Source organism: Scyliorhinus torazame, chromosome 18 (genome assembly GCF_047496885.1).
Source record: "Scyliorhinus torazame isolate Kashiwa2021f chromosome 18, sScyTor2.1, whole genome shotgun sequence".
NCBI classification, from domain to species: Eukaryota; Metazoa; Chordata; class Chondrichthyes; order Carcharhiniformes; family Scyliorhinidae; genus Scyliorhinus; species Scyliorhinus torazame.
In genome coordinates, this window is record NC_092724.1 from 83509000 (window position 1) to 83535108 (window position 26109).

The 26109-nt window shown below is 50.2% G+C and overlaps 1 protein-coding gene across 1 annotated transcript in view; it reads right to left on the reverse strand.

Annotated features, from left to right (window-relative positions):
- Positions 1–25151, reverse strand: part of unc13d (unc-13 homolog D (C. elegans)) — a 653595-nt gene extending 628444 nt beyond the window's left edge. Inside the window, exons 1-2 of the mRNA XM_072481965.1 lie at positions 25092–25151; positions 7522–7578 (exon numbers count right to left, since the gene is read on the reverse strand). Of these exons, the coding sequence (XP_072338066.1) occupies positions 7522–7578 (57 nt within the window). The 5' untranslated portion in view covers positions 25092–25151. The remainder of the gene's footprint in view (positions 1–7521; positions 7579–25091) is intronic.
- Positions 25152–26109: the final 958 nt, after the last annotated feature.

Sequence of the window (26109 nt, forward strand, 5' to 3'; positions counted from 1 at the left end):
TGCCTGTCTGAATATCATTATCTGCATGTCTGCATATCATGACAGCTGCAATCATATCATGATAGAATTTTGTGTTCAGCTTGAAGGGGAGAAATGTGGGTCAAAGATCAATGTTGTAAACCTGAATAAACGTTTGTAAGGGTACAAAAGCAGGTCTAGTCTATTGGGAAATTAAGTTGAAAGGAGATGCAGTGACAGACTATTAAGGAAATACGTAATGGCCGGGGTTCCCCAATCCCGCGGCCAAGTTCTGACGCCAGCGTGAAAAGCGGAGTGAACCATTCAGGCGTCAACAGTCCTCAATTGTACGGTATGCTCCCCTTCCTAGGGGGCTAGGTCGGCGCCGGAGTGGTCCCCGCAGCTCCAGCCGGTGCGCCACGGCTGGCGTGATTCCGCGCATGCGCATGGCTTCCCATTTCCCCGCCGGCCCCCGGGCAATATGACGGAGGAACAGAAACAGCCCGCCCGCCAATCGGTAGGCCCCGATCGCTGGCCAGGCCACCGTGGATGCTCGCCCCCGGGGTCGGATCCACCCAACCCCCCTCGAGGCGGGACCATACGTGACCCACGCCGGCAGGACTTGGTCGATCCCAGCGGCCACTTGGCCCGTCGGGGCCCGGCGAATCGCGGGGGTGGGGCGCTTTCAATGGCTCCCGACCGGCGCGGTGTCAATCCCGCGGGCGCCCGGAAATTGGCGCCAGAGAATCGGCGAGCCGGCGTCGGGGCCCCCCAGGGGATTCTCCGACCCGACGCGGGGTCGGAGAATCCCGGCCAATAACTCTCAGCAAAGATTTATCCCAGTAAGAAAGAAAGACTCTTTGAGAAGGATGCATCATTCATGAAAAAGAAAGTTAAGGATAATTTCAAATTGAAAGAATCACACTTCCAGTGGCGGCCATGGTGTGAGCCCTCGCACATTTGGTGGCTCCCGCTCGGAATGTATTTTTTTGTCTTTTCCCCACACAAAAGGTGATGTTTTTGATGGCTAGAAGTGCAGGAGTACCTGAGGAAGGTTTTACTCCTCTGGTGTGGCTGGTGGATGGATCCACGAGCTAGGAGAGGGACGAGAAGAAAAGAGCTGCTGGAACAGGAACGTTTTTGTGGTTTGCCACAGGATAAGATGGTGGAGGGCATGGCTCTGCCAATCCAATGTTCTATGGAGCAGCTAGTAATAATAATAATAATAATAATAGCTTATTGTCACAAGTAGGCTTCAATTAAGTTACTGTGAAAAGCCCGTAGTCGCCACATTCCGACACCTGTTCGGGAGGCCGGAATTGAACCCGCACTACTGGCATTGTTCTTTACAATTACAAGCCAGCTGTTTAGCCCACTGTGCTAAACCGGCTAGTGAAGTTTATGAATGCAAATTCAGCCAGCAGAGGAAGGAGGCGCTGGAAGACCTGGCCAAAGTTGTGGAACCGATCAGAGCAGGAATCGAGAGAGTTGAACAAAGGCTGGAGTTCCAGGGCCGTGCAATCCAGAAAGTGGAGGAGGCGGTGGGGAGCATGAGCCCAACTTGTACATGGCTTTACCGTCAGGCTTACATCTGCCGACTTCCGGGTGCGGCTATGCAGAGCTAGGTCGCATATTCGGCAGCTCCCGCTTGGAACGGACTTTTGGGCTCTTTTACAGGGCCCCCACGGCATTTGTTTGACATTTCCCAGTGTGGGAAGAAGGCTGCAGCATTCTCCTGACAGTGTCCCCCAGGAGTGTTGTGTCTTTTGGTTACCAGACCCGGCAGAAACAGTGAAAGATTTGGCTTGAGCTGCAGCAGTAGACGAGAGCCTCTTCCAGCATGCAGGCGGGGGAAGGGCAAGCTTAAAGCTGCAATCTGACTTGACTCTATCAAAGGTGAATTCTAGCAGCAGAGGGAACAACTGTGAAAAGATCTACCAAGGCCATTGAAGAAGCAGGGACGTGGCTTCCGGTGGCGGCCATGGAGGAGTAGGTCGCGCATTCGGCAGCTCCCGTCTGGAACTGACTCTCAGGCCTTTTTCAGGAGTTTCCATAGACTTTTTGGGGCAGACTGGTGAAGCAAACACTGCCAACTTCTATGAAACGGACCAGAAGTGTAACGGCCAAAGGAGCGGCACTGGAGCAACGAGAGAAGCGAGGGAAAGAAAACAAAATGGCGGCGGCCAGGGACAAAGGGGAGCTGCAGGAGTTCATCAAGCGCTGCTTCGAGGAGCAGCGCGAGGAGATGCGCAAAGAGATGTTGGCGCCTATGCTTTCGGCAATTGAAAGACTCGGGATCACGCAGAAGGCCCACGAAGCTAAGATCCAGGAGGTACAGAAAAGAGTCAGTCAGAACGAGGACGAGCTCGTGGGCCTGGCGGTGAGAGTGGAGCAGAACGAGGCGCTACACAAGAGGTGGGCAGGAAGACTCGAAGACCTGGAGAACAGGTCGAGGAGAAAGAATCTGCGAATCCTTGGTCTCCCTGAGGGAGTGGAGGGGGCTGATGCCGGGGCTCGAGGCGATGATGGGCACGAAGGCACCTTCGATGCCGCTGGATTTGGAAGGGGCACATCGGGTGCTGGCGAAGAAGCCCCAGGCAAATGAGCCGCCAAGGGCGATGGTGGTGAGGTTCCACCGGTTCACGGACAGAGAGTGGATCCTGAGATGGGCCAAGAAGGAGCGGAGCAGTAAGTGGGACAATGCAGAGATCCGAATATACCCGGACTGGAGCACAGAGGTTGCAAAGCGGAGAGCGGGTTTCAACCGGGCCAAAGCGGCGTTGTACCGGAAAGAAGTGAAATTCAGAATGCTGCAGCCAGCACGACTGTGGGTCACATACAAGGGCCAACACTATTACTTTGAAACGCCTGAAGAGGCGTGGACCTTTGTACAAGCCGAAAAGTTGGACTCTAACTGAGGGTTTGTGAGGGTGGGGGGGGATGTTTTGGGGTTTGATGTGTGATGGTTGTTGTATATAGGGGGTCAATCACGCGCAGGAAATGTTACATGGGCTGGGGGAGAGAGACAAGGCCGCAACAGGAGCTGCGCCAGAGGGGGCGGAGCGGGCTTTGGAAAGCGCGGGGTTTTTTCCCGCGCGCGGGAAGAAAGGCGGGAAGGGGGATGAAGGAATGCGTATGGATTGGGAGACTCCCACGCGGGGAGGTCAATGGGACGGCGGGGGAAGCCGGGGTCAGCAGGCGTCAGCTGACTTACGGGAGTGACATGGGGGGAGCAAAAAAGCTAGACAGGGGTCTAGCGGGGGGGAGGGGAGGGGGGGAAGGGGGGGGGAAAGGGTTGCTGCTGCACTGGCCGAAAGGGAATGGGACACAGAAGAGGTGGTCGGGACGGGGGTCCCCCCTCTGGGGGACTGGAGGGTGAGGGAGGCGTGGACACGGGACTGGCCCAGAAAAGGAGATGGATAGTCGGCAGGGCATGGGGAGGGTGAGAGCCCCTCCAATCCGGCTCATAACGTGGAATGTGAGGGGCCTGAATGGGCCGGTGAAGAGGGCTTGAGTGTTTGCGCACTTAAAAGGACTGAAGGCGGACGTGGCCATGCTCCAAGAGACACACCTGAAGGTGGCGGACCAGGTCACGTTAAGAAAGGGATGGGTCGGACAGGTATTCCACTCGGGACTGGACGCGAAGAATAGAGGGGTGGCAATATTGGTGGGAAAGCGGGTGTCATTTGAGGCCAAGACTATTGCAGTGGACAATGGAGGGCAATATGTAATGGTGAGCGGTAGGCTGCAAGGGACGTGGGTGGTGTTGGTAAACGTATACGCCCCGAACTGGGATGATGCAGGATTCATGAAGCGCATGTTGGGGCGCATTCCGGACCTGGAGATAGGAGGCCTGATAATGGGAGCGGACTTCAATACAGTGTTGGATCCAGCACTGGACCGCTCCAAATCAAGGACTGGAAAGAGGCTGGCGGCGGCCAAGGTACTTAGGGGGTTTATGGATCAGATGGGGGGAGTGGACCATGGCGGTTTGCAAGGCCGCAGGCCAGGGAATTTTCTTACTTTTCCCATGTACACAAAACCTACTCCCGGATAGATTTCTTTGTTCTGGGTAGGGCGCTCATCCCGAGGGTGGAGGGGACGGAATATTCGGCTATAGCCGTTTTGGACCATGCCCCGCACTGGGTGGAACTGGAGCTGGGAGAGGAGAGGGACCAACGGCTGTTGTGGCGGCTGGATGTGGGACTGCTGGCGGACGAGGTGGTGTGTGGGAAGGTGAGGGGGTGTATCGAAAGGTACTTGGAGGCCAATGACAACGGGGAGGTGCGGGTGGGGGTGGTATGGGAGGCGTTTAAGGCGGTGATCAGGGGAGAGCTAATTTCCATTAGGGCTCATAGGGAGAAGACAGAGGGTATGGAAAGGGAGAGGTTAGTGGGGGAGATTTTGAGAGTGGACAGGAGATACGCAGAGGCCACGGAGGAAAGATTACTTGGGGAAAGACGACGGCTCCAGACGGAGTTTGACCTGTTGACCACAGGGAAGGCGGAGGCACAGTGGAGGAAAGCGCAGGGGGCGACCTAAGAGTATGGGAAAAGGCTAGTTGGATGCTGGCACACCAGCTCCGTAAGAGGATGGCAGCGAGGGAAATCAGGGGGGAGTCAAAGATGGAAGGGGAGCCACGGTTCGGAGTGCAACGAAAATAAACGAGGTATTCAAGGCCTTTTATGAAGAGCTGTACAGATCCCAGCCCCCAGCGGGGGAAGAGGGGATGAGACGATTCCTAGATCAGCTGAGATTCCCGAGGGTGGAGGAGCAAGAGGTGGCTGGTTTGGGGGCACCAATTGGGTTGGAGGAGCTGAGCAAGGGTTTGGGGAGCATGCAGGCGGGGAAGGCCCCGGGACCGGACGGATTCCCGGTGGAGTTCTACAGGAAGTACGCAGACCTGTTGGCCCCGCTACTGGTGAGGACCTTTAATGAGGCAAGAGAGGAGGGGACCCTGCCCCCGACAATGTCGGAAGCGACAATTTCTTTGATCCTAAAGCGGGACAAGGACCCACTGCAATGTGGATCGTACAGGCCGATCTCACTCCTCAATGTGGATGCAAAGTTGCTGGCAAAAGTGCTGGCCACGAGGATCGAGAACTGTGTCCCGGGGGTAATCCACGAGGACCAGACGGGATTTGTAAAGGGCAGGCAACTAAACACCAATGTGCGGCGGCTCTTAAACGTGATAATGATGCCATCGGAGGAGGGAGAGGCGGAGATAGTGGTAGCTATGGACGCGGAGACGGCATTTGACAGAGTAGAGTGGGTGCTGCGTAGGTTTGGGTTCGGGGTAGGGTTTATCAATTGGGTTAAGCTCCTTTACAGAGCCCCGATGGCGAGTGTAGTGACTAACCGGCGGAGGTCGGAGTACTTTCGACTGTACCGAGGGACGAGGCAGGGGTGGCCCCTGTCCCCCCTGTTGTTCGCATTGGCGATCGAACCATTGGCCATGTCATTGAGGGAGTCTAATAAATGGAGGGGGTGGTCCGAGGGGGAGAAGAGCATCGGGTGTCGCTATATGCGGATGACCTGTTGCTGTACGTGATGGATCCAATAGAGGTAGTGGTGGAGGTCATGCAGACTCTAAGGGAGTTTGGGGAGTTTTCGGGCTATAAGCTCAATGTAGGGAACAGTGAGCTCTTTGTATTACAGGCGGGGGACCAAGAAAGAGAGATAGGGGACCTACCACTGAGGAGGGCGGAGGGGAGCTTTCGGTATCTGAGGATCCAGATAGCCAGGAGTTGGGGGACCCTATGTAAACTGAATCTGACGAGGTTGGTGGAGCAAATGGAGGAGGATTTCAAAAGATGGGACATGTTACCGCTTTCGCTGGCGAGTACAGTGCAGTCGGTCAAAATGGTGGTCCTTCCGAGGTTTCTGTTTGTGTTTCAGTGCCTTCCCATCGTGATCACTAAGGCCTTTTTTAAGAGAGTAGGCAAGAGTATTATGGGGTTTGTGTGGGCGAATAAGACCCCGAGAGTAAGGAGAGGGTTCCTGGAACGCAGTAGGGACCGAGGAGGGTTGGCGCTGCCAAACCTGGGGAGCTACTACTGGGCAGCAAATGTGGCGATGATCCGCAAGTGGGTTATGGAGGGAGAGGGGGCGGCATGGAAGAGGATGGAGATGGCGTCCTGTAAAGGAACGAACCTGGGGGCGTTGGTGACGGCACCGCTGCCGCTCTCGCCGACAAAGTATACCACGAGCCCGGTGGTGGCGGCAACGTTAAGGATCTGGGGCCAGTGGAGACGGCACCGGGGTGCAATGGGAGCATCGGTGTGGTCCCCGATCAGGGGTAACCACCGGTTTGTCCCGGGGAAGATGTCCAATCGGGCGGGGATTGGAAGAATGGGGGACCTGTTCATCGACGGGACGTTTGCGAGCCTAGGGGCACTGGAGGAGAAGTTCGAGTTACCCCCGGGAAATGCCTTTAGATATATGCAGGTGAGGGCTTTTGTGAGGCGACAGGTGAGGGAATTCCCGTTGCTCCCGGCACAAGAAGTTCAAGATAGGGTGATCTCGGGTGTATGGGTCGGACAGGGCAAGGTGTCGGAAATACACCAGGAGTTGAAAGAAGAGGGGGAAGCGCTGGTAGAAGAGTTGAAGAGTAAATGGGAGGAGGAGCTGGGGGAGGAGATCGAGGAAGGTCTGTGGGCTGATGCCCTAGGTAGGGTTAATTCCTCCTCCTCGTGTGCCAGGCTCAGCCTGATACAATTTAAGGTGGTCCACAGAGCGCACTTGACGAGGGCGAGGTTGAGTAGGTTCCTTGGGGTAGAGGACAGATGTGGAAAGTGCTCAGGGAGCCCGGCAAACCATGTCCATATGTTTTGGTCATGCCCGGCACTGGAGGGGTTCTGGAGAGGAGTGGCGGGAGCAATATCTCAGGTGGTGAAAGTCCGGGTCAAGCCAAGCTGGGGGCTAGCAATATTTGGAGTAGTGGACGAACCAGGAGTGCAGGAAGCGAAAGAGGCCGGCATTCTGGCCTTTGCGTCCCTAGTAGCCCGGCGAAGGATCTTGCTAATGTGGAAGGAGGTGAAGCCCCCCAGCTTGGAGGCTTGGATAAATGATATGGCTGGGTTCATAAAGTTGGAGAGGATTAAGTTCGCCTTGAGAGGGTCTGCGCAGGGGTTCTACAGGCGGTGGCAACCGTTCCTAGAATATCTCGCGGAGCGTTAGAGGAAGGTCGGTCAGCAGCAGCAGCAACCTGGGGGGGGGGGGGGATGTCCTGGGAGGGGGGGGGGAGGGGGGGGAAAGGGGGGACTGCCTGGGAGGGTGGATGAGCAAGAGATAACATGAAGGGTTGGGGAAACTGGCACGTACGGGTGAGGGCCAGTGTACAAAGCTGTGTAAATATATCATTTTGCCATGTATATATCTTGCTCTGCGCGATTTCTCGTTTTTTTTTTTGCTACATGGGGGGGGGTTATTGTTTGTAAGGGAGAAAAATTGTGTTAAAAAACTTTAATAAATATATATATATTTTTTTTAAAGGCTTACATCTGCCATACACACCCATGCACATACAAACATGCACAGACACACTCGTGAACATGCTTTTACCTCTTCCTTTGTGAACTGAGCAGGTTTGGCTTCTCCTCTCAGGGCTTGTGGCTCCATCTGTGGAATTAGACAAAACATCCAGATCAAAATCTGATCAATAGCTAATTATTCCCTACAGTTGATGGGGATTATGGAAATACTTTCCACAGCAGTGCCTTGGTCAAAAAGAAGCTTAAGCGAAGGAGTTTGCTACTTACTTAGGCCTGGGCCTGAGCTTGAACACTTACCTGAATCTCAGCTTTTGTATACTGACAATTCATTGCTGGATTATGACAAGAAGTGTGTATTCCATACTTCATATTAAGAGTCAAAGAGCATAACATTTTGGATGGTCCAAATCATTTGATCACGTTTACATTTTGTACGGTCGAGTTCTGGGTGAAGGGCTGAGACCTACAGGACTTCAGGAAGGCTGAAAAGAACAGAGGCGTTAAAACAAATCAGGGAGTAGCGATGAGATGTTGTTAATTTTGGGGAGGGTTTCACTTCCGGTGACGGCTGTGAATGAGTAAGTCGCACATTTGGTAGCTCCCACTCGGGTCGGACTTTTGGACCTTTTCACCCGATTCTACCAGACGTGAATTGAAAAATTCAGGACAGAGGCAATTGTGTACTGAATTCCCACATCGGTGCATGGAGAGGAGCACTAGAATTGCTTGTAAAGGCAGAAACAGAAAGACAGAGAAGGCTTGGGCTGAAGCTGCAGGGGTAGAAAGCATAAGACCATAAGACCATAAGACATAGGAGCGGAAGTAAGGCCATTCGGCCCATCGAGTCCACTCCACCATTCAATCATGGCTGATTTCAACTCCATTTACCCGCTCTCTCTCCATAGCCCTTAATTCCTCGAGAAATCAAGAATTTATCAACTTCTGTCTTAAAGACACTCAACGTCCCGGCCTCCACCGCCCTCTGTGGCAATGAATTCCACAGACCCACCACTCTCTGCTGAAGAAATTTCTCCTCATCTCTGTTCTAAAGTGACTCCCTTTTATTCTAAGGCTGTGCCCCCGGGTCCTAGTCTCCCCTGTTAATGGAAACAACTTCCCTACATCCACCCTATCGAAGCCATTCATTATCTTATAAGTTTCTATTAGATCTCCCCTCAACCTCCTAAACTCCAATGAATTTAATCCCAGGATCCTCAGACGTTCATCGTATGTTAGGCCTACCATTCCTGGGATCATCCGTGTGAATCTCCGCTGGACCCGCTCTAGTGCCAGTATGTCCTTCCTGAGGTGTGGGGCCCAAAATTCCTCACAGTATTCTAAATGGGGCCTAACTAATGCTTTATAAAGCTTCAGAAGTACATCCCTGCTTTTATATTCCAAGCCTCTTGAGATGAATGACAACATTGCATTTGCTTTCTTAATTACGGACTCAACCTGCAAGTTTACCTTTAGAGAATCCTGGACTAGGACTCCCAAGTCCCTTTGCACTTCAGCATTATGAATTTTGTCACCGTTTAGAAAATAGTCCACGCCTCTATTCTTTTTTCCCAAAGTGCAAGACCTCGCACTTGCCCACGTTGAATTTCATCAGCCATTTCTTGGACCACTCTCCTAAACTGTCTAAATCTTTCTGAAGCCTCCCCACCACCTCCATACTACCTGCCCCTCCACCTATCTTTGTATCATCGGCAAACTTAGCCAGAATGCCCTCAGTCCCGTCATCTAGATCGTTAATATATAAAGAGAACAGCTGTGGCCCCAACACTGAACCCTGCGGGACACCACTCGTCACCGGTTGCCATTCCGAAAAAGAACCTTTGATCCCAACTTTCTGCCTTCTGCCTGACAGCCAATCGTCAATCCATGTTAGTACCTTGCCTCGAATACCATGGGCCCTTATTTTACTCAGCAGTCTCCCATGAGGCACCTTATCAAAGGCCTTTTGGAAGTCAAGATAGATAACATCCATTGGCTCTCCTTGGTCTAACCTATTTGTTATCTCTTCAAAGAACTCTAACAGGTTTGTCAGGCACGACCTCCCCTTACTAAATCCATGCTGACTTGTCCTAATCCGACCCTGCACTTCCAATAATTTAGAAATCTCATCCTTAACAATGGATTCTAGAATCTTGCCAACAACCGAGGTTAGGCTAATTGGCCTATAATTTTCCATCTTTTTCCTTGTTCCCTTCTTGAACAGGGGGGTTACAACAGCGATTTTCCAATCCTCTGGTACTTTCCCTGACTCCAGTGACTTTTGAAACATCATCACCAACGCCTCCACTATTTCTTCAGCTATCTCCTTTAGAACTCTAGGATGTAGCCCATCTGGGCCCGGAGATTTATCAATTTTTAGACCTCTTAGTTTCTCTAGCACTTTCTCCTTTGTGATGGCTACCATATTCAACTCTGTCCCCTGACTCTCCGGAATTGTTGGGATATCACTCATGTCTTCTACTGTGAAGACTGACGCAAAGTACTTCTTTAGTTCCTCAGCTATTTCCTTGTCTCCCATCACAAAATTACCAGTGTCATTTTGGAGCGGCCCAATGTCAACTTTTGCCTCCCGTTTGTTTTTAATGTATTTCAAGAAACTTTTACTATCATTCCTAATGTTACTGGCTAGCCTACCTTCAAATTTGATCCTCTCTTTCCTTATCTCTCTCTTTGTTATCCTCTGTTTGTTTTTGTAGCCTTCCCAATCTTCTGACTTCCCACTACTCTTTGCCACATTATAGGCTTTCTCTTTTGCTTTGATGCATTCCCTAACTTCCTTTGTCAGCCATGGCTGCCTAATCCCCCCTCTGATAACCTTTCTTTTCTTTGGGATGAACCTCTGTACTGTGTCCTCAATTACTCCCAGAAACTCCTGCCATTGCTGTTCTACTGTCTTTCCCACTAGGCTCTGCTCCCAGTCGATTTTCGTCAGTTCCTCCCTCATGCCCCTGTAGTTACCTTTATTTAACTGTAACACCTTTACATCTGATTCTACCTTCTTTCTTTCAAATTGGAGATTGAATTCTACCATATTATGATCACTGCCTCCTAAGTGCTCCCTTACTTTAAGATCTTTAATCAAGTCTGGCTCATTACATAACACTAAGTCCAGAATGGCCTGTTCCCTCGTGGGCTCCATCACAAGCTGTTCCAAAAAACCCTCCTGTAAACATTCAATGAATTCCCTTTCCTTGGGTCCACTGGCAACATTATTTACCCAGTCCACCTGCATATTAAAGTCCCCCATGATCACTGTGACCTTGCCTTTCTGACATGCACTTTCTATTTCGTGGTGCATCTTGTGCCCCTGGTCCTGACCACTGTTAGGAGGCCTGTACATAACTCCCATTATGTTTTTTTTGCCTTTGTGGTTCCTCAACTCTACCCACACAGACTCCACATCATCCGACCCCATGTCGTTTAGTGCTATTGATTTAATTTCATTCCTAATTAACAAGGCAACCCCGCCCCCTCTGCCCACCTCTCTGTCTTTTCGATAGGTTGTGAATCCCTGGATGTTTAAATGCCAGTCCTGAACCCCCTGCAACCATGTCTCTGTGATGCCTACCACATCATACCTGCCAGTCACAATCTGGGCCACAAGCTCATTTACCTTGTTCCGTACACTGCGCGCATTTAAATATACCACCTTTCATTCTCTATTGACCATCCCTTTTTGTTTTCTTAGTGTGGTGGACCTTGGTTTACTGAGCCTTTCCATACACTGTGTCATATTTTGTGGGATGGGGACTATTGTAACCTCTCCTGAGTTCTGTCTTTTCGTGCTTTTTTGTATTCCTAAGCAGCTACGCTTCCCACTGATTACTTCACCTCCTGGTTCCCTGACTTTCCCTTCCCCCCCAATCTTTAGTTTAAAGTCCTATTGACCACCCTATTTACTCTTTTCGCCAGAACACTGGTCCCAGCTCGGTTCAGGTGGAGACCATCCCAACGGTATAGGTCCCCCCTGTCCCAAAACTGATGCCAGTGTCCCATGAAAAGGAACCCCTCATTCCCACACCACTCTTTCAGCCACGTGTTAACTTCCCTTATTCTTGCCTCCCTATGCCAATTTGCACGTGGCTCGGGCAGTAATCCGGAGGTTATGACCTTTGAGGACCTGTTTTTTAATTTGAATCCTAGCTCTTTATAATCTCTGAACAGGTCCTCTTTCCTAGACTTGCCTATGTTGTTGGTACCGACATGGACCACAAAAACTGGATTCTCCCCCTCCCTCTCCAATATCCTTTCAAGCCGGTCAGAGATGTCCCGCACCCTAGCACCGGGCAGGCAACATACCATGCGGGACTCTTTATCCTGCTCACAAAGGATACTATCTATCCCCCTGATAATAGAATCCCCTACAACTACAACTTGCCTATTTACTCCCTCCCCTTGAATGGCCTGCTGAACCATGGTGCCTTGGTCAGCTGACATCCTTCCTGCAACCCTGTTCGCCATCCACACAGGGAGCAAGTGCCTCATACCTGTTGGACAGAGTCAAGGGCTGAGGCTCCTGAGTTCCTGACTGCTGGTTCCCTTTACTTGCCTGACTTGCAGTCACACCCTGCTGTCCCTGGCCACGAGCAGGATTTAAACTACTTACTCTGACAGGTGTGACTGCCTCCTGAAACACAGTGTCCAGGTAAATCTCCCCCTCCCGGATGTGCCTCAGTGTTTGAAGCTCAGACTCCAGCTCATCAACTCTGAGCCGGAGCTCTTCGAGCAGCCAACACTTACTGCAGATGTGGTCGCTGCAGCTCGCAATGGGAACTGCCAGCTCCCACATCAAGCAGCTCAAGCACATCACCTGACCAGCCATCACTAATTAATTAATTAGTTTAATTTAAGTTTATGGTGGGGGCAGCTTCAGCCAATCAGACACTACCCTGCACTTTTAACTGAAAACAGCACAATTAGATTAACCACTTACCTTTCCTGGTTACCTTACTGCACCAAACTAGCAAATTCTCACTGTCTGTATCTCTCTCACTCCGGCTGTGTCTCCTTTGACCTGCGCAATGCTAATAATATAATATAATAATGCTAATAATAATAATATAATATGGCACTTACCTCACACCAATGGATCTTATTATTAGGTTAGAGGAGGAGGGTGGGTGGGAGACACTACACATGTAGTGTCTTGGGTTTCCTCTCCACCAGAATTTATTGGTTGGGGGGGGGTCTTCCCAGAAGTCCGCGGGTCGAAAAAAATAAGACAGAAAAGAAGTGTTTTTTATTTAAAGGAGAAACTTACCTCCCAGAAATCACTTGCGCATCGCTCCCGCTGAAATCGACTGGCCTGCTCCTGTGAAGGTAAGTGTTTTTAAAGGAGAAACTTACCTCCCAGAAATCACTTGTGCACCCCTCCCGCTGAAATCGACTGAAAAGCATGGTGGAGGACCGGACCTCTGGCTTGTCGACCCAGCGGTCAACGGAGCAGCTGATGCAAGTCATTCAGGAAGGCTTTGTTAAGCAGAAACGGGACTGCTTGGACCCGATAAAAGAGTAAATTGAGCGGATGGAGCTTAGATTGGCTGCCCAAGATCGGGCGATCCAGAAGGTGGAGAAGAAGCTGGCTGAGCAGGAGGAACATCAAACTGCGGTGGAGTTGGAGGTGGGGATGCTGAGAGACCAGCAGAAGAAGCTCTTGGAGAAGGTGGAGGACCTAGAGAATAGGTCCTGTCGGCAGAACTTGAGTATCGTTGGGCTCCCGGAGGGGTCCAAAGGAGCGGACGCTGGGGCATACATCGCAGATATGTTTGAGAAGCTGCTGGGTGATGGGGCATTCTCCTGGGGGTGGACAGGGCTCACAGAGCACTCGCGTGGAAGCCGTGAATGGGAGACCCCCAAAGGGCAATGGTGGTGAGATTGCCCAGGTACTTGGATAAGGAGCGCATGAGTAAAGAGCATGGAGTGAGAGAGGGCGAGACTTCAGTAAAGAGCGCGGAGTGAGAGAGGGCGAGACTTCAGTAAAGAGCGCGGAGTGAGAGAGGGCGAGACTTCAGTAAAGAGCGCGGAGTGAGAGAGGGCGAGACTTCAGTAAAGAGCGCGGAGTGAGAGAGGGCGAGACTTCAATAAAGAGCACGGGAGGGAGAGAGGGCGAGACTTCAGTAAAGAGCACGGGGGGACAGAGGGCGAGACTTCAGTAAAGAGCGCGTAGTGAGAGAGGGCGAGACTTCAGTAAAGAGCACGGGGGGAGAGAGGGCGAGACTTCAGTAAAGAGCGCGGAGTGAGAGAGGGCGAGACTTCAGTAAAGAGCGCGGAGTGAGAGAGGGCGAGACTTCAGTAAAGAGCGCGGAGTGAGAGAGAGCGAGACTTCAGTAAAGAGCGCGGAGTGAGAGAGGGCGAGACTTCAGTAAAGAGCGCGGAGTGAGAGAGGGCGAGACTTCAGTAAAGAGCGCGGAGTGAGAGAGGGCGAGACTTCAGTAAAGAGCGTGGAGTGAGAGAGGGCGAGACTTCAGTAAAGAGTGCGGGGGGAGAGAGGGCGAGACTTCAGTAAAGAGTGCGGGGGGAGAGAGGGCGAGACTTCAGTAAAGAGCGCTATCGGGTAAGACAGCTGTTTCTTTGTTTCAAAATTGAAAAAAACCCGGTAAAGTGATGTCACACAAAACTGTGACCTGATTGGCAGATTGGGCTAAATTTGAATATCGGGAGTTACTAATTTAAATACTAATTTTGGTTTATCTTAGATTACCATTTTTAAGTTGATTTGAATTACTATTTTTTTAATTTTTTATTTGACTTAAATAACTATTTTGGGTTGATTTAAATTACTATTTTGATTTGATTTAAATAACTTTTAAAATTTCAATTAAATAACTATTTTAAATTTGTTGTCAGGTCAAGAGGGATAAATGCTCAGTTTTTTTTAAAATTCTAATTAAATAGTATATGGGGTTGGATTTAATCTGACACAAAAACATCTTTCTAAAGTTTAATTTCAAAGGTTTAATTTAAAGGAATAATTCATGGCAGGGCAGCTCCAAGGCGTGGTCTGCTCCTCTTGCTCCATGAGGCAGGCTGGGGACAGTTCCAGTCCCCAGGATCAGCATGTGTGCAGGAAGTGTCTCCAGTTGCAGCTCCTGGAAGCTCGAGTTTCAGAGCTGGAGACACTGTGGAGCATCCGTGAGTCGGAGAGTATTGTAGATAGCACGTATAGAGAGGTGGTCACACCGCAGGCTCAGACTCCGCAGGCAGGAAGGGAATGGGTGACCACCAGACAGAGCAAGAGAGCGAGGCAGGTAATGCAGGAATCTCCTGTGGCCATTCCTCTGCAGAACAGATATACCGTTTTGGATACTGTTGAAGGGAATGGGTTCTCAGGGGAAAACAGCAACAGCCAAACCATGGCACCACGGTTGGTTCTGCTGCAGAGGGGAGGGGTGATAAGTGTGACAGTGCAATAGTTATAGGGGATTCAATTGTAAGAGGAATAGACAGGTGTTTCTGTGGCCACAAACGAGACTCCAGAATGGTATGTTGCCTCCCTGGTGTTAGGGTCAAGGATGTTTCGGAGCAGGTACAGGACATTCTGGAGGGGGGGCGGGGAGGGGGGGGGAGGTGAACAGCCTGTGGTCGTGGTACACATTGGTACAAACAACATAGGTAAAAAAAGGAATGAGATCCTAAAGGAAGAATACAGGGAGCTAGGAAGGAAGTTAAGAAATCGGACATCAAAGGTAGTGATCTCAGGATTACTACCGGTGCCACGTGCTAGTCAGAGTAGAAATGACAGGATATATAGGATGAATAACCTTAAAGCTTTCTATAGGTATGTCAGGAATAACCGAATGTCTAGGGTAAGAGTAGGGCCAGTCAAGGACAGTAGTGGGAAGTTGTGCGTGGAGTCCGAGAAGATAGGAGAGGCGCTAAATGAATATTTTACATCAGTGCTCACACAGGAAAAAGACAATGTTGTCTAGGAGAATACTGAGATTCAGGCTACTAGACTAGAAGGGCTTGAGGTTCATAAAGAGGTGTTAGCAATTCTGGAAAGTGTGAAAATAGATAAGTCCCCTGGGCCGGATGGGATTTATCCTAGGATTCTCTGGGAAGCTAGGGAGGAGATTGCTGAGCCTTTGGCCTTGATCTTTAAGTCATCTTTGTCTACAGGAATAGTGCCAGAAGACTGGAGGATAGCAAATGTTGTCCCCTTGTTCAAGAAGGGGAGTAGAGACAACCCAGGTAACTATAGACCTGTGAGCCTTACTTCTGTTGTGGGCAAAATCTTGGGAAGGTTTATAAGAGATAGGATGTATAATCATCTGGAAAGGAATAATTTGATTAGAGATAGTCAACACAGTTTTGTGAAGGGTAGGTCGTGCCTCACAAACCTTATTGAGTTCTTTGAGAAGGTGACCAAACAGGTGGATGAGGGTAAAGCAGTTGATGTGGTGTATATGGATTTCAGTAAAGCATTTGATAAGGTTCCCCACGGTAGGCTATTGCAGAAAATACGGAGGCATGGGATTCAGGGTGATTTAACAGTTTGGATCAGAAATTGGCTAGCTGGAAGAAGACAAAGGGTAGTGGTTGATGGGAAATGTTCAGACTGGAGTCCAGTTACTAGTGGTGTACCACAAGGATCTGTTTTGGGGGCACTGCTGTTTGTCAATTTTTATAAATGACCTGGAGGAGGGCGTAGAAGGATGGGTGAGTAAATTTGCAGATGACACTAAAGTCGGTGGAGTTGTGGACAGTGCGGAAGGATGTTACAAGTTACAGAGGGACATAGATAAGCTGCAGCGCTGGGCTGAGAGGTGGCAAATGGAGTTTAATGCAGAAAAGTGCGAGGTGATTCATTTTGGAAGGAATAACAGGAAGACAGTACTGGGCTAATGGCAAGATTCCTGGCAGTGTGGATGAGCAGAGAGATCCCGGTGTCCATGTACATAGATCCCTGAAAGTTGCCACCCAGGTTGAGAGGGTTGTTAAAAAGGCGTACGGTGTGTTAGCTTTTATTGGTAGAGGGATTGAGTTACGGAACCACGAGGTCATGTTGCAGCTGTACAAAACGCTGGTGCGGCCGCATTTGGAATATTGCGTGCAATTCTGGTCGCCTTATTATAGGAAGGATGTGAAAGCATTGGAAAGGGTGCAGAGGAGATTTACCAGAATGTTGCCTGGTATGGAGGGAAGATCTTATGAGGAAAGGCTGAGAGACTTGAGGCTGTTTTCGTTAGAGAGAAGAAGGTTAAGAGGTGACTTAATTGAGGCATACAAGATGATCAGAGGATTGGATAGGGTGGACAGTGAAATCCTTTTTCCTTGGATGGTGATATCTAGCACGAGGGGACATACCTTTAAATTGAGGGGAGATAGATATAGGACAGATGTCAGAGGTAGGTTCTTTACTCAGAGAGTAGTAAGGGCGTGGAATACCCTGCCTGCAACAATAGTGGACTCGCCAACACTAAGGGCATTCAAATGGTCATTGGATAGACATATGGACGATAAGGGAATAGTGTAGATGGGCTTTAGAGTGGTTTCACAGGTCGGTGCAACATCGAGGGCCGAAGGGCCTGTACTGCGCTGTAATGTTCTATGTTCTAATACGTGGCTGAAGAGATGGTGTCAGGGGGAGGGTTTCAGATTCCTGGGGCATTGGGACTGGTTCTGGGGGTGGTGGGACCTGTACAAACTGGACGGGTTACACCTAGGCAGGACTGGAACTATTTGCTAGACCGGTTAGGGAGGGTTTAAACTAAAATGCCAGGGGGATGGGAACCTACGCAAGGAGTCAGAGAAAAAGGGAGCAAGGACAAAAGCAAAAGGTAGAAAAGTGAATAAGAAAAGTGATAGGTGGAGAAACCAAGGACAAAATTCAAACAGGGCAGTAGAGAAAAATATTGGGAGCGAGACAAGTATTGTGAAAAAGACAAACTTAAAGGCTCTGTGCCTTAATGCACGAAGCATTTGCAATAAAGTGGATGAACTAATCGCGCAGATAGATATAATTGGGATTACGGAGAAATGGCTGCAGGGTGAACAGGGATGGGAACTGAATGTCCCAGGGTTCTCAGTATTTAGGTAGGACAGGCATAAAAGAAAAGGTGGTGGCGTGGCACTGCTGGTTAAAGAGGAAATTAACACAATAGCGAGAAAGGATATTAGCTCTGACAATGTGGAATCTGTATGGGTAGAGGGACAAAAAACATTAGTGGGTGTCGTATATAGACCCCCAAACTGCAATGATGAGGTTGAGAATTCCATTAAACAAGAAATAAGGGAATATCGGTGATCATGGGAGATTTTAATCTTCACATAGATTGGGCAAATCAAATTAGCCACAATGCCGTAGAGGAGGAATTCCTGGAGTGTATACGGGATGGTTTTCTTGACCAGTATGTAGAGGAACCAACTAGAGAGCAGGCCATCTTAGAGTAGGTACTGTGTAATGAGAAGAGAATCATTGCCAATCTGGCTGTACGAGACCCCTTGGAGATGAGCGACCAAAACATGGTAGAATTTATCATCAAGATGGAGAGTGAAGTAGTTGATTCGGAGACTAGGGTGCTGAATCTTAATAAAGGGAACTATGAGGATATGAGGCATGAGTTGGCCTTGATAGATTGGGGAGAGTTACTTAAAGGGATGACAGTGGATAGACAATGGCAAACATTCAAGGAACGCATGGAGGAACTACAGCAACTATTCATTCCTGTCTGGCACAAAAGCAAAGGGGGTAAGAGGGCCAATCCATGGCTTACAAAGGAAATTAGAAATAGTATCTGATCCAAGGAAGGAGCATACAGATTGGCCAAGAAAAATAATAGGTCTGAGGATTGGGGGCAGTTTAGAATTCAGCAAAGAAGGACAAAGGGATTGATTAAGAAGGGGAAAGTACAGTATAAAAGGAAGCTTGCAGGGAGCATAAAGACTGACACTAAGAGTTTCTACAGATATGTGAAGAGAAAGAGATTGGTAAAGAGAAATGTAGGTCCACTGCAGACAGAAACAGGGGAATGCATAATAAGTGATGAAGAAATGGCTGAGCAATTAAATACATACTTGGTTCTGTCTTCACAAATGAGGACACAAATCAGATCCCAGAAATGTTGGAGAATGAAAGGTTTAATGAGAGGGAAGAACTGAGGGAGATCAACATTAGTAGAGAAATGGTGCTGGGAAAACTGATGGGATTGAAGGCGGATAAATCCCCAGGGCCTGAGAATCTGCATCCCAGAGTGCTTAAGGAGGTGGCTCTGGAAATAGTGGATGCATTGGTGGTCATCTTCCAGGATTCTATAGACTCTGGAACTGTCCCTGCAGATTGGAGGGTAGCTCACGTCTCTCCGGTATTCAAAGAGGGAGATAGAGAGAAAGCAGGGAATTATAGACCAGGAAGCCTAACATCGGTAGTGGGGAAAATGCTTGAATCCATTATCAAGGTCTTTATAGCGGAACATTTAGAAAGCAGTGACAGGATCAGTCAGAGTCAGCATGGATTTATGAAGGGAAAATCATGCTGGACAAATCTGTTGAAATTCTTTGAAGAGGTAACCAGTACAGTCGACAAGGGGTCGATGTGGTATATTTGGACTTTCAGAAGGCGTTTGGCAAAGTCCCGCGTAAGAGATTATTATGCAAAATTAAAGTGCATGGGATTGGGTGGAATATATTGAGGTGGATAGAAAACTGGTTGGCAGAGAAGAAACAAAGAGTAGGGATTAATGGGTCCTTTTCAAATTGGCAGGCAGTAACCAGCGGGGTACCACAGGATCACAATATATATTAATGATTTGGATGAGGGAACAAAATGTAACATCTCAAAGTTTGCAGATGATCCCAAATTACGTGGGAGGGTGAATTGTGACGAGGATGCAGGGATCCTACAACAAGGTCTGGACAGGTTGGGCAAGTGGGCAAACCAATGGCAGATGCAGTATAATTTGGATAAGTGTGAGGTTATCAACCTTAAAAGCAAAAACAGGAAGGCAGATTACTACCTGAATGGTTGTAAATTGGGAGGGGGGAGTGTGCAGCGGGACCTGGGTGTCTTTGTGCACCATTCACTGAAGGTAAGCATGCAGGTGCAGCAGGAAGTAAAGAAGGCTAATGGTATGTTGGCCTTCATTACAAGAGGTTTCGAGTATAGAAGCAGGGATGTGTTGCTGCAATTGTACAGTGCCTTGGTGAGGCCACACTTGGAGTATTGTGTGCAGTTTTGGTCTCCTTCACTGAGGAAGGATGTTCTTGGTCTCGAGCGAGTGCAGCAAAGGTTTACCAGACTGATTCCAGGGATGGCGGGACTGTCATATGAGAAGAGATTGACTAGGTTGGGATTGTTCTCGCTGGAGTTCAGAAGAATGAGGGGAGATCTCATGGAGACATATACAATTCTAACAGGACTAGACAGGGTAGATGCAGGGAAGATGTTACCAATGATGGGTGTGTTCAGAACCAGGGGTCACAGCCTGAGAATTCAGGGTAAACCATTTCGGACAGAGAAAAGGGGACACTTCTTCACACAGAGTGGTGAGCCTGTGGGCTTCATTACCACAGGAAGTAGTTGATGCTAAAACTTTGAATATATTCAAGAGGCGGCTGGATATAGCACTTGGGGAGAATGAGATCAAAGGCTATGGGGAGAAAGCAGGATTAGGCTATTGAGTTGGATGATCAGCCATGATCGTGATGAATGGTGGAACAGGCTCGAAGGGCCAAAAGACCTTCTCTTGCTCCTATCTTCTATGTATCTATGTATTCTACAGTGGGCCAAGCAGACATGGAGCTGTAAAATGGGAGGGGACTTTAACACAGTTATTGACCCTGGCTTAGACTGGTCAAGCTCAAAAACGGGCAGGGTGCCAGCAATGGCAAAGGAACTAAAAAGGTTCATGGAGCAGATGGGGGGGGTGGGGTGGGGGTGGGTGGGTGTGGGGGGGGGGGGGGGGGGGGGGGGGTGGACCCATGGAGATTTGGGCGGCCGAGGGTGAAGGAGTTCTCCTTCTACTCACATGTGCATAAAGTGTTCTCCCGGATCGATTTCTTTATTCTGAGCAGGGCTTTACTGACGGGGCTGGTGGACACGGGGTACTCGTCGATCACAATCTCAGACCATGCTCCGCACTGGGTTGACCTGCAGGTTACTAAAGACAGTAACCAGCACCTGCACTAGAGGTTAGATGTGGGACTTTTAGCTGACGAGGGGGTGTGCGAGCGGCTGAGGAAATGTATTCAGAACTACCTGCAGGCCAACGACACGGGGGAAATCTCAGCAGCAGTGGTCTGGGAAGCACTGAAGGCGGTGGTTAAAGGGGAGGTGATATCGATACGTGCTCACAGGGAGAAGGTAAACAGGGCAGAGATGGACCGACTGGTAAAGGAGATACTACCGATCGATAGGAGGTATGTGGAGACCCCAGAGGCAGGGCTTTTAAGGGAACGGCGGAGGCTACAGGCGGAGTTTGGCTTGTTAACCACCGGGAGGGCGGTGGAGCAGCTGAGTAAGGCGAGGGGGGCGATCTACGAGTATGGAGAGAAGGCCAGCAGAATGCTTGCACAGCAGCTTAGAAAGAGGGAGGCAGCCAGGGAGGTAGGGAAAGTAAATGATGGAGATTGGAACCTGGTTGGAGATTCAGCAGGGGTGAATAAGGCGTTTAAAGATTTTTACAGTAGGCTGTATGGGTCGGAACTCCCAACGAAGGGGATGAGGCGGGGGGGTTAGCATGGGAGCGTATGGAGGTGGCTTCATGCAAGGGCACCAGTTTGGGGGCGTTGGTAACTGTGCCTCTGCCTTTCCCGCCGGCATGGTACTCCACCAGCCCCGTGGTGGTGGCGGCCCTGAGAGTCTGGAGGCAATGGAGGAGACATGAGGGAGCAGAGGGAGCATCGGACTGGTCTCCAATCTGTAATAATCACCGGTTTGCCCCGGGAAGTATGGAGGGGGGGTTCCAGATATGGCGGAGAGCAGGGATTGAGAGGATGAGGGATATGTTTATGGAGGAGAAGTTTGGATTGGCGAGGGGAAACAAATTCAGGTACCTGCAGGTGCGGGACTTCCTATGTAGATAGGTTTCAACCTTTCCGGTCCTACCACCAAGGGGGATTCAGGACAAGGTAGTTTCCAGAGGGTGGGTAGGAGAAGGGAGCGTCTCTGACATTTACAAGGAACTTATGGGGTCAGAGGAGACGCAGACCGAGGATCTGAAGCGCAAGTGGGAGGAGGAGCTGGGAGGAGAGATAGAGGATGGTCTATGGGCGGATGCGTTGAGTAGAGTCAACGCGTCCACAACATGTGCCAGGCTCAGCCTGATACAATTCAAGATTGTTCATCGGGCTCACATGACGGTAGCCCAGATGAGCAGAAGACAGGTGTGCAAAGTGTGCGGGAGGACCAGCGAACTATGTCCACATGTTCTGGGCATGTCCGAAGCTTAGGGGATTCTGGCAGGGGTTTGCAGATGTCATGTCCACGGTGTTAAAAGCAAGGGTGGCACTGAGTCCAGAGGTGGCGATTTTCGGGGCGTCGGAAGACCCGGGAATCCAGGAGGAGAAAGAGGCAGACTGCTTCCCTGGTAGCCCGGAGACAGATACTATTAGCTTGGAGGGACTCAAAGCCCCCGAAGTCGGAGACCGGGCTATCGGACATGACTACGTTTCTCTGTTTGGAGAAAATTAAGTTTGCCATGAGAGGGTCACTGTTAGGGTTCGCCCGGAGGTGGCAACCGTTTGTCGACTTCTTCGCGGAAAATTAATCGTCAGCAGAAGGGGGTTTAGCTTAGAGTAGGGGGTTAATAAAGGTGGGACCTCTAAGGGAGGGAGACGGCTTTTGCACTAGGTTTATAGATTCATGTACATTGTTTATTTTGTTGTTGTTGTAAAACCAAAAATACCTCCATAAAATGTTTATTAAAAAAAAAGTTTGGGGAGGAATACCAAGGTGCACAGAAATCTAGGAGATTATTTAGTACTGTCATTCCCAGAGTCATTCCCACTCTGAATGTGCTCTCTGATCAAAAAACAAGTTTTTTTCCTGTGATTTTAGGTTGATAGTTTTTCAGCAAGATTTATTTTATTTAGATTTTCCGTATTTGGCTACGCATGAGTTGAGAAGAGTTTAACTGTGTTGGAGCTGAGGGTGGACAGGTCGAGCCCCAGGTCAATGGGAAGGCTGAGGATGGCGAAGGAGCTGGGAGGATTTATGGAAAGGATGGGCATGGTGGACCCGTGGCATTTTAAGAAGCTGGGGGGGAGAGAGTACTCCTTCTTCCCGCACATATACAAGGTATACTCCAGAACTGACTTTTTTGTGGTGAGCATGGGTGGTGGGGCAGAGTACGTGGGAATAGTAATTTCGGACCATGCACCACACTGGCTGGAAGGGAGCAGAGGCCAGGATGGAGGTTAGACTCAAGGTTGCGAGCAGACAGAGGGTTTTGTGATAAGGTGTAGTCGGTGATTCAGGACTATGTGGAGTTGAACCAAAATGGGAAGGTGTCGGTGGTCACATTCTGGAAGGCATTGAAGGCACTAGTTCAGGGGAGGAGGTTATCTCGTTCAAGGCGCATGAAGATAGGAAGAGGAGAGAGGAGTACGATCGTGTATTGGGCGAGATAGTCGAGGTGGACAGAGAGTGTTCGAGGGTGCCCACCGTGGATGGATTGGTGAGAAGAAAAAAGCTACAGGGACAGTTCGAGTTTATCCCTGAATCTTGGGGCCGGTATCCTGGGCGCCAAAGTTGCAAGTTGGCTGGGGATGGCTGAGCAAGTACTGCTGACCAATCTGCATACCTTCTTAATGCCGTTGTGTTTCAGCTCTTGCTCTCGCCGTCTCTGAATCCCTCTCTTGGACCACTCCTCTTCTATAAAAAGCTAGAACAGCAGCTCCCCCCTCACTTACCAAATTGCCAGATTTAAGCAGCCTCATGCACTTTCGTAGAATCATAGAATTTACAGTGCAGAAGGAGGCCATTTGGCCCATCGAGTCTGCACCAGCCCTTGGAAAGAGCACCCTACCCAAGCTCACACCTCTACCCTATCCCTGTAACCCAGTAACCACACCCCACCTTTTTGGACACTAAGGGGCAATTTATCATGGCCAATCCACCTAACCTGCACATCTTTGGACTGTGGGAGGAAATCGGAGCACCCGGAGGAAACCCACGCACACACGGGGAGGATGTGCAGACTCCGCACAGACAGTGACCCAAGCTGGAATTGCCTGGGACCCTGGAGCTGTGAAGCAACTATGCTAACCACTGTGCTATCGTGCTGCCCTTTGTTCAATCTCTCCTATTCTTTGCCCTTTAGTTAAGCTCTTTCCTTTTAGTTTTACACTATCTCTTACTTCCCTTGTTGACCAAGATTGCTTAATTAGCAGTTTGTGCAGTTCTCAAATTTTACCAGTTCTTTGCAAAATTTTCACTGTTCATCTCGGCCAGATTTCCCATTCCTGAGACAACGGGCTGGATTCTCCGTTCCTGAGTGTTGATGCTGGCGCAGGATTCGTGGAGTTCCACGACAGCAAAACTGGTGCCTCACCTACACCAATTCAACGATTGTGGAGGGGCTAGCATTGGTGCCACGCGGAACACAATCGATTCCAATGAAAAACGGTGCCGGATTTGCCAGTTTCGCGACTGACACTCAGAAGCCCACAAGTTGCGGCCTCATATACACACTTCACTCGCCTACACAATCCCAGCCAACAAGATGGCAGTAAGGAGAGCACCTCCACAATTTACGGGCGCCACGTTGGAGACCCTCCTGGACCCGGCGGAGGAGAGGTGGTTGACCCTGTACCCCAGCCCGGGAAGAAGGCTGCCACCCATCGCAATTCACCATGCCTGAGTGTAAGTGGCAGAGGCGGTGAGTGCCATGAGTAACACCATCCGGACTGGCCAGCAGTGCCGGAAAAACCTGCACAACCTCGTCAGGGCAACCAGTGTGAGTAGGCAGCACTGTGCCCCTGGCACTAACCCCCGTCCCACACACCCGTAACTCGAACCCCCCCCATCCGGAGGGTGGACAAACCCCCACCCTGCACCACATTCCAGCACCCATACCAGTGCCCTGGCCACTGAGGCTACCAACTATCCACCCCATGGGTTGCATGCATTGGACTGTCTAACACTGTCTTTTTTTGTTTCCCATCCCAGGAGAAGGCTGCCCATAACCGCCGGGAGCAGAGAAACCTGGAGGGGGACCGGCGGAACTTCAACCGTGGCAGAGTAGAGGACCCTGGACGTGGTCGCCAGCTAGAGGAAAGGAAGGGTGGAGATCGGCCGCGGGCAAGGAAGTGAAACCCTGCTGAGTTGCAGTTCCCCATGACATGTATTTCAAATCCCCCCAACCCAACACCACGCCATTCTCACCCCAGACCACCCTCACCCTCAGCATCACCCACACCCTCATCCCACACCACCCCCGGCCTGCGGTCTAATCATGCTTCCTGTATTGCCTCTTGCAAGACCTGCTCATGATGGAGCGGGTCCATCTGGTGTACCCTGTCTGCAGCTAGTGCCACAGCCGGAGTCCTGGGTGCCGAGCAGCGATGAGGAGAGCAGTACAGATGTGAGCCATGGACCTAAGACCCAAGAAACCCCAGAACTCGAGTCCGGGAATGACACTGACCTCCCGCCACAACACTCCCCACCATCCCAGAGACACTCACCTCAGTTGGGCACTTTAGTGAAGAGGCTCCTGGTGTGCACCATACAGTTGCTCCTGTACATCAGGTGGAGGTAGGAACACCCAAGGGAGCGAACGGTTGGAGTGTGGCCTGACCCCAGGGACTAGCTGCTGTCCAGACTGGTTTCAGGCTCCTGGAACAGATAATCCCATTGATTGTGGAGATGCAGACACAGAGCCAGGGACTAGATGAGGAGTTGTCGGCGAGCAGGCGCAGGTTGCAAAGTCTAACTGCCTGCAGGAGCAGGAGGTGGTGCCGAACAGGCGTGCCACCCAGACCAACGTCGCATGGGTGGCACCGCGGACGGTGGAGGCATTGGGGGCAAGGGTTGTGGTCATGGAGCAACATGTCCAAGGCCTAGGGCACTCTGTGCAGGCAGTGGCCAGGGCCAGGACGGGGCTTCCCTATCACAGGCAGCCATGTCCCAGGGCCACCTGGACATTACACAGCACTCCTGAGCCTGGCCCAGTCACATCGGGTAAGTCCCGCTAATGATATTCAAACGGTGTTTACCGTACGTGCGTTCCGGACCGCATTGCCGGCGCTGTCAAGGTGACGGAGAATCACGATTTGGTGTCAAATCAGCACCCTCCGCGGTTTCGGCGTCGGAATGTATTCTGCGCCAATCACGTTTCCCAATTTCGGCTATAGCCAGCGGAGAATCCAGTCCACTGTCTCTTCTTTTGCTGGTTCAAGAATTATATTGATCGAGAATACCGTCCCAAATATACGCAAATAATTTGCAGCTCAAAGACTGATTATATGTGACTCATTATAACTACTTTCTTTTTGCAGCAAGCTTCTCTGATATCTGTATTTATTTATTCCTCTTTATCACTGCTATTTAGAGGGTTGTAGACAACTGCCAAACCTTGTACCCTTTTCTGTTCATCAATTTAACTCATGGGGCAGCAGCAGGATCAATGGCAGGGCGGGGGTAGGGAGTGGAGCAGTAAAGGAGGGAGTTCAGAGGGTGGAAGGAGTCGAGGGAGTTTAGAGG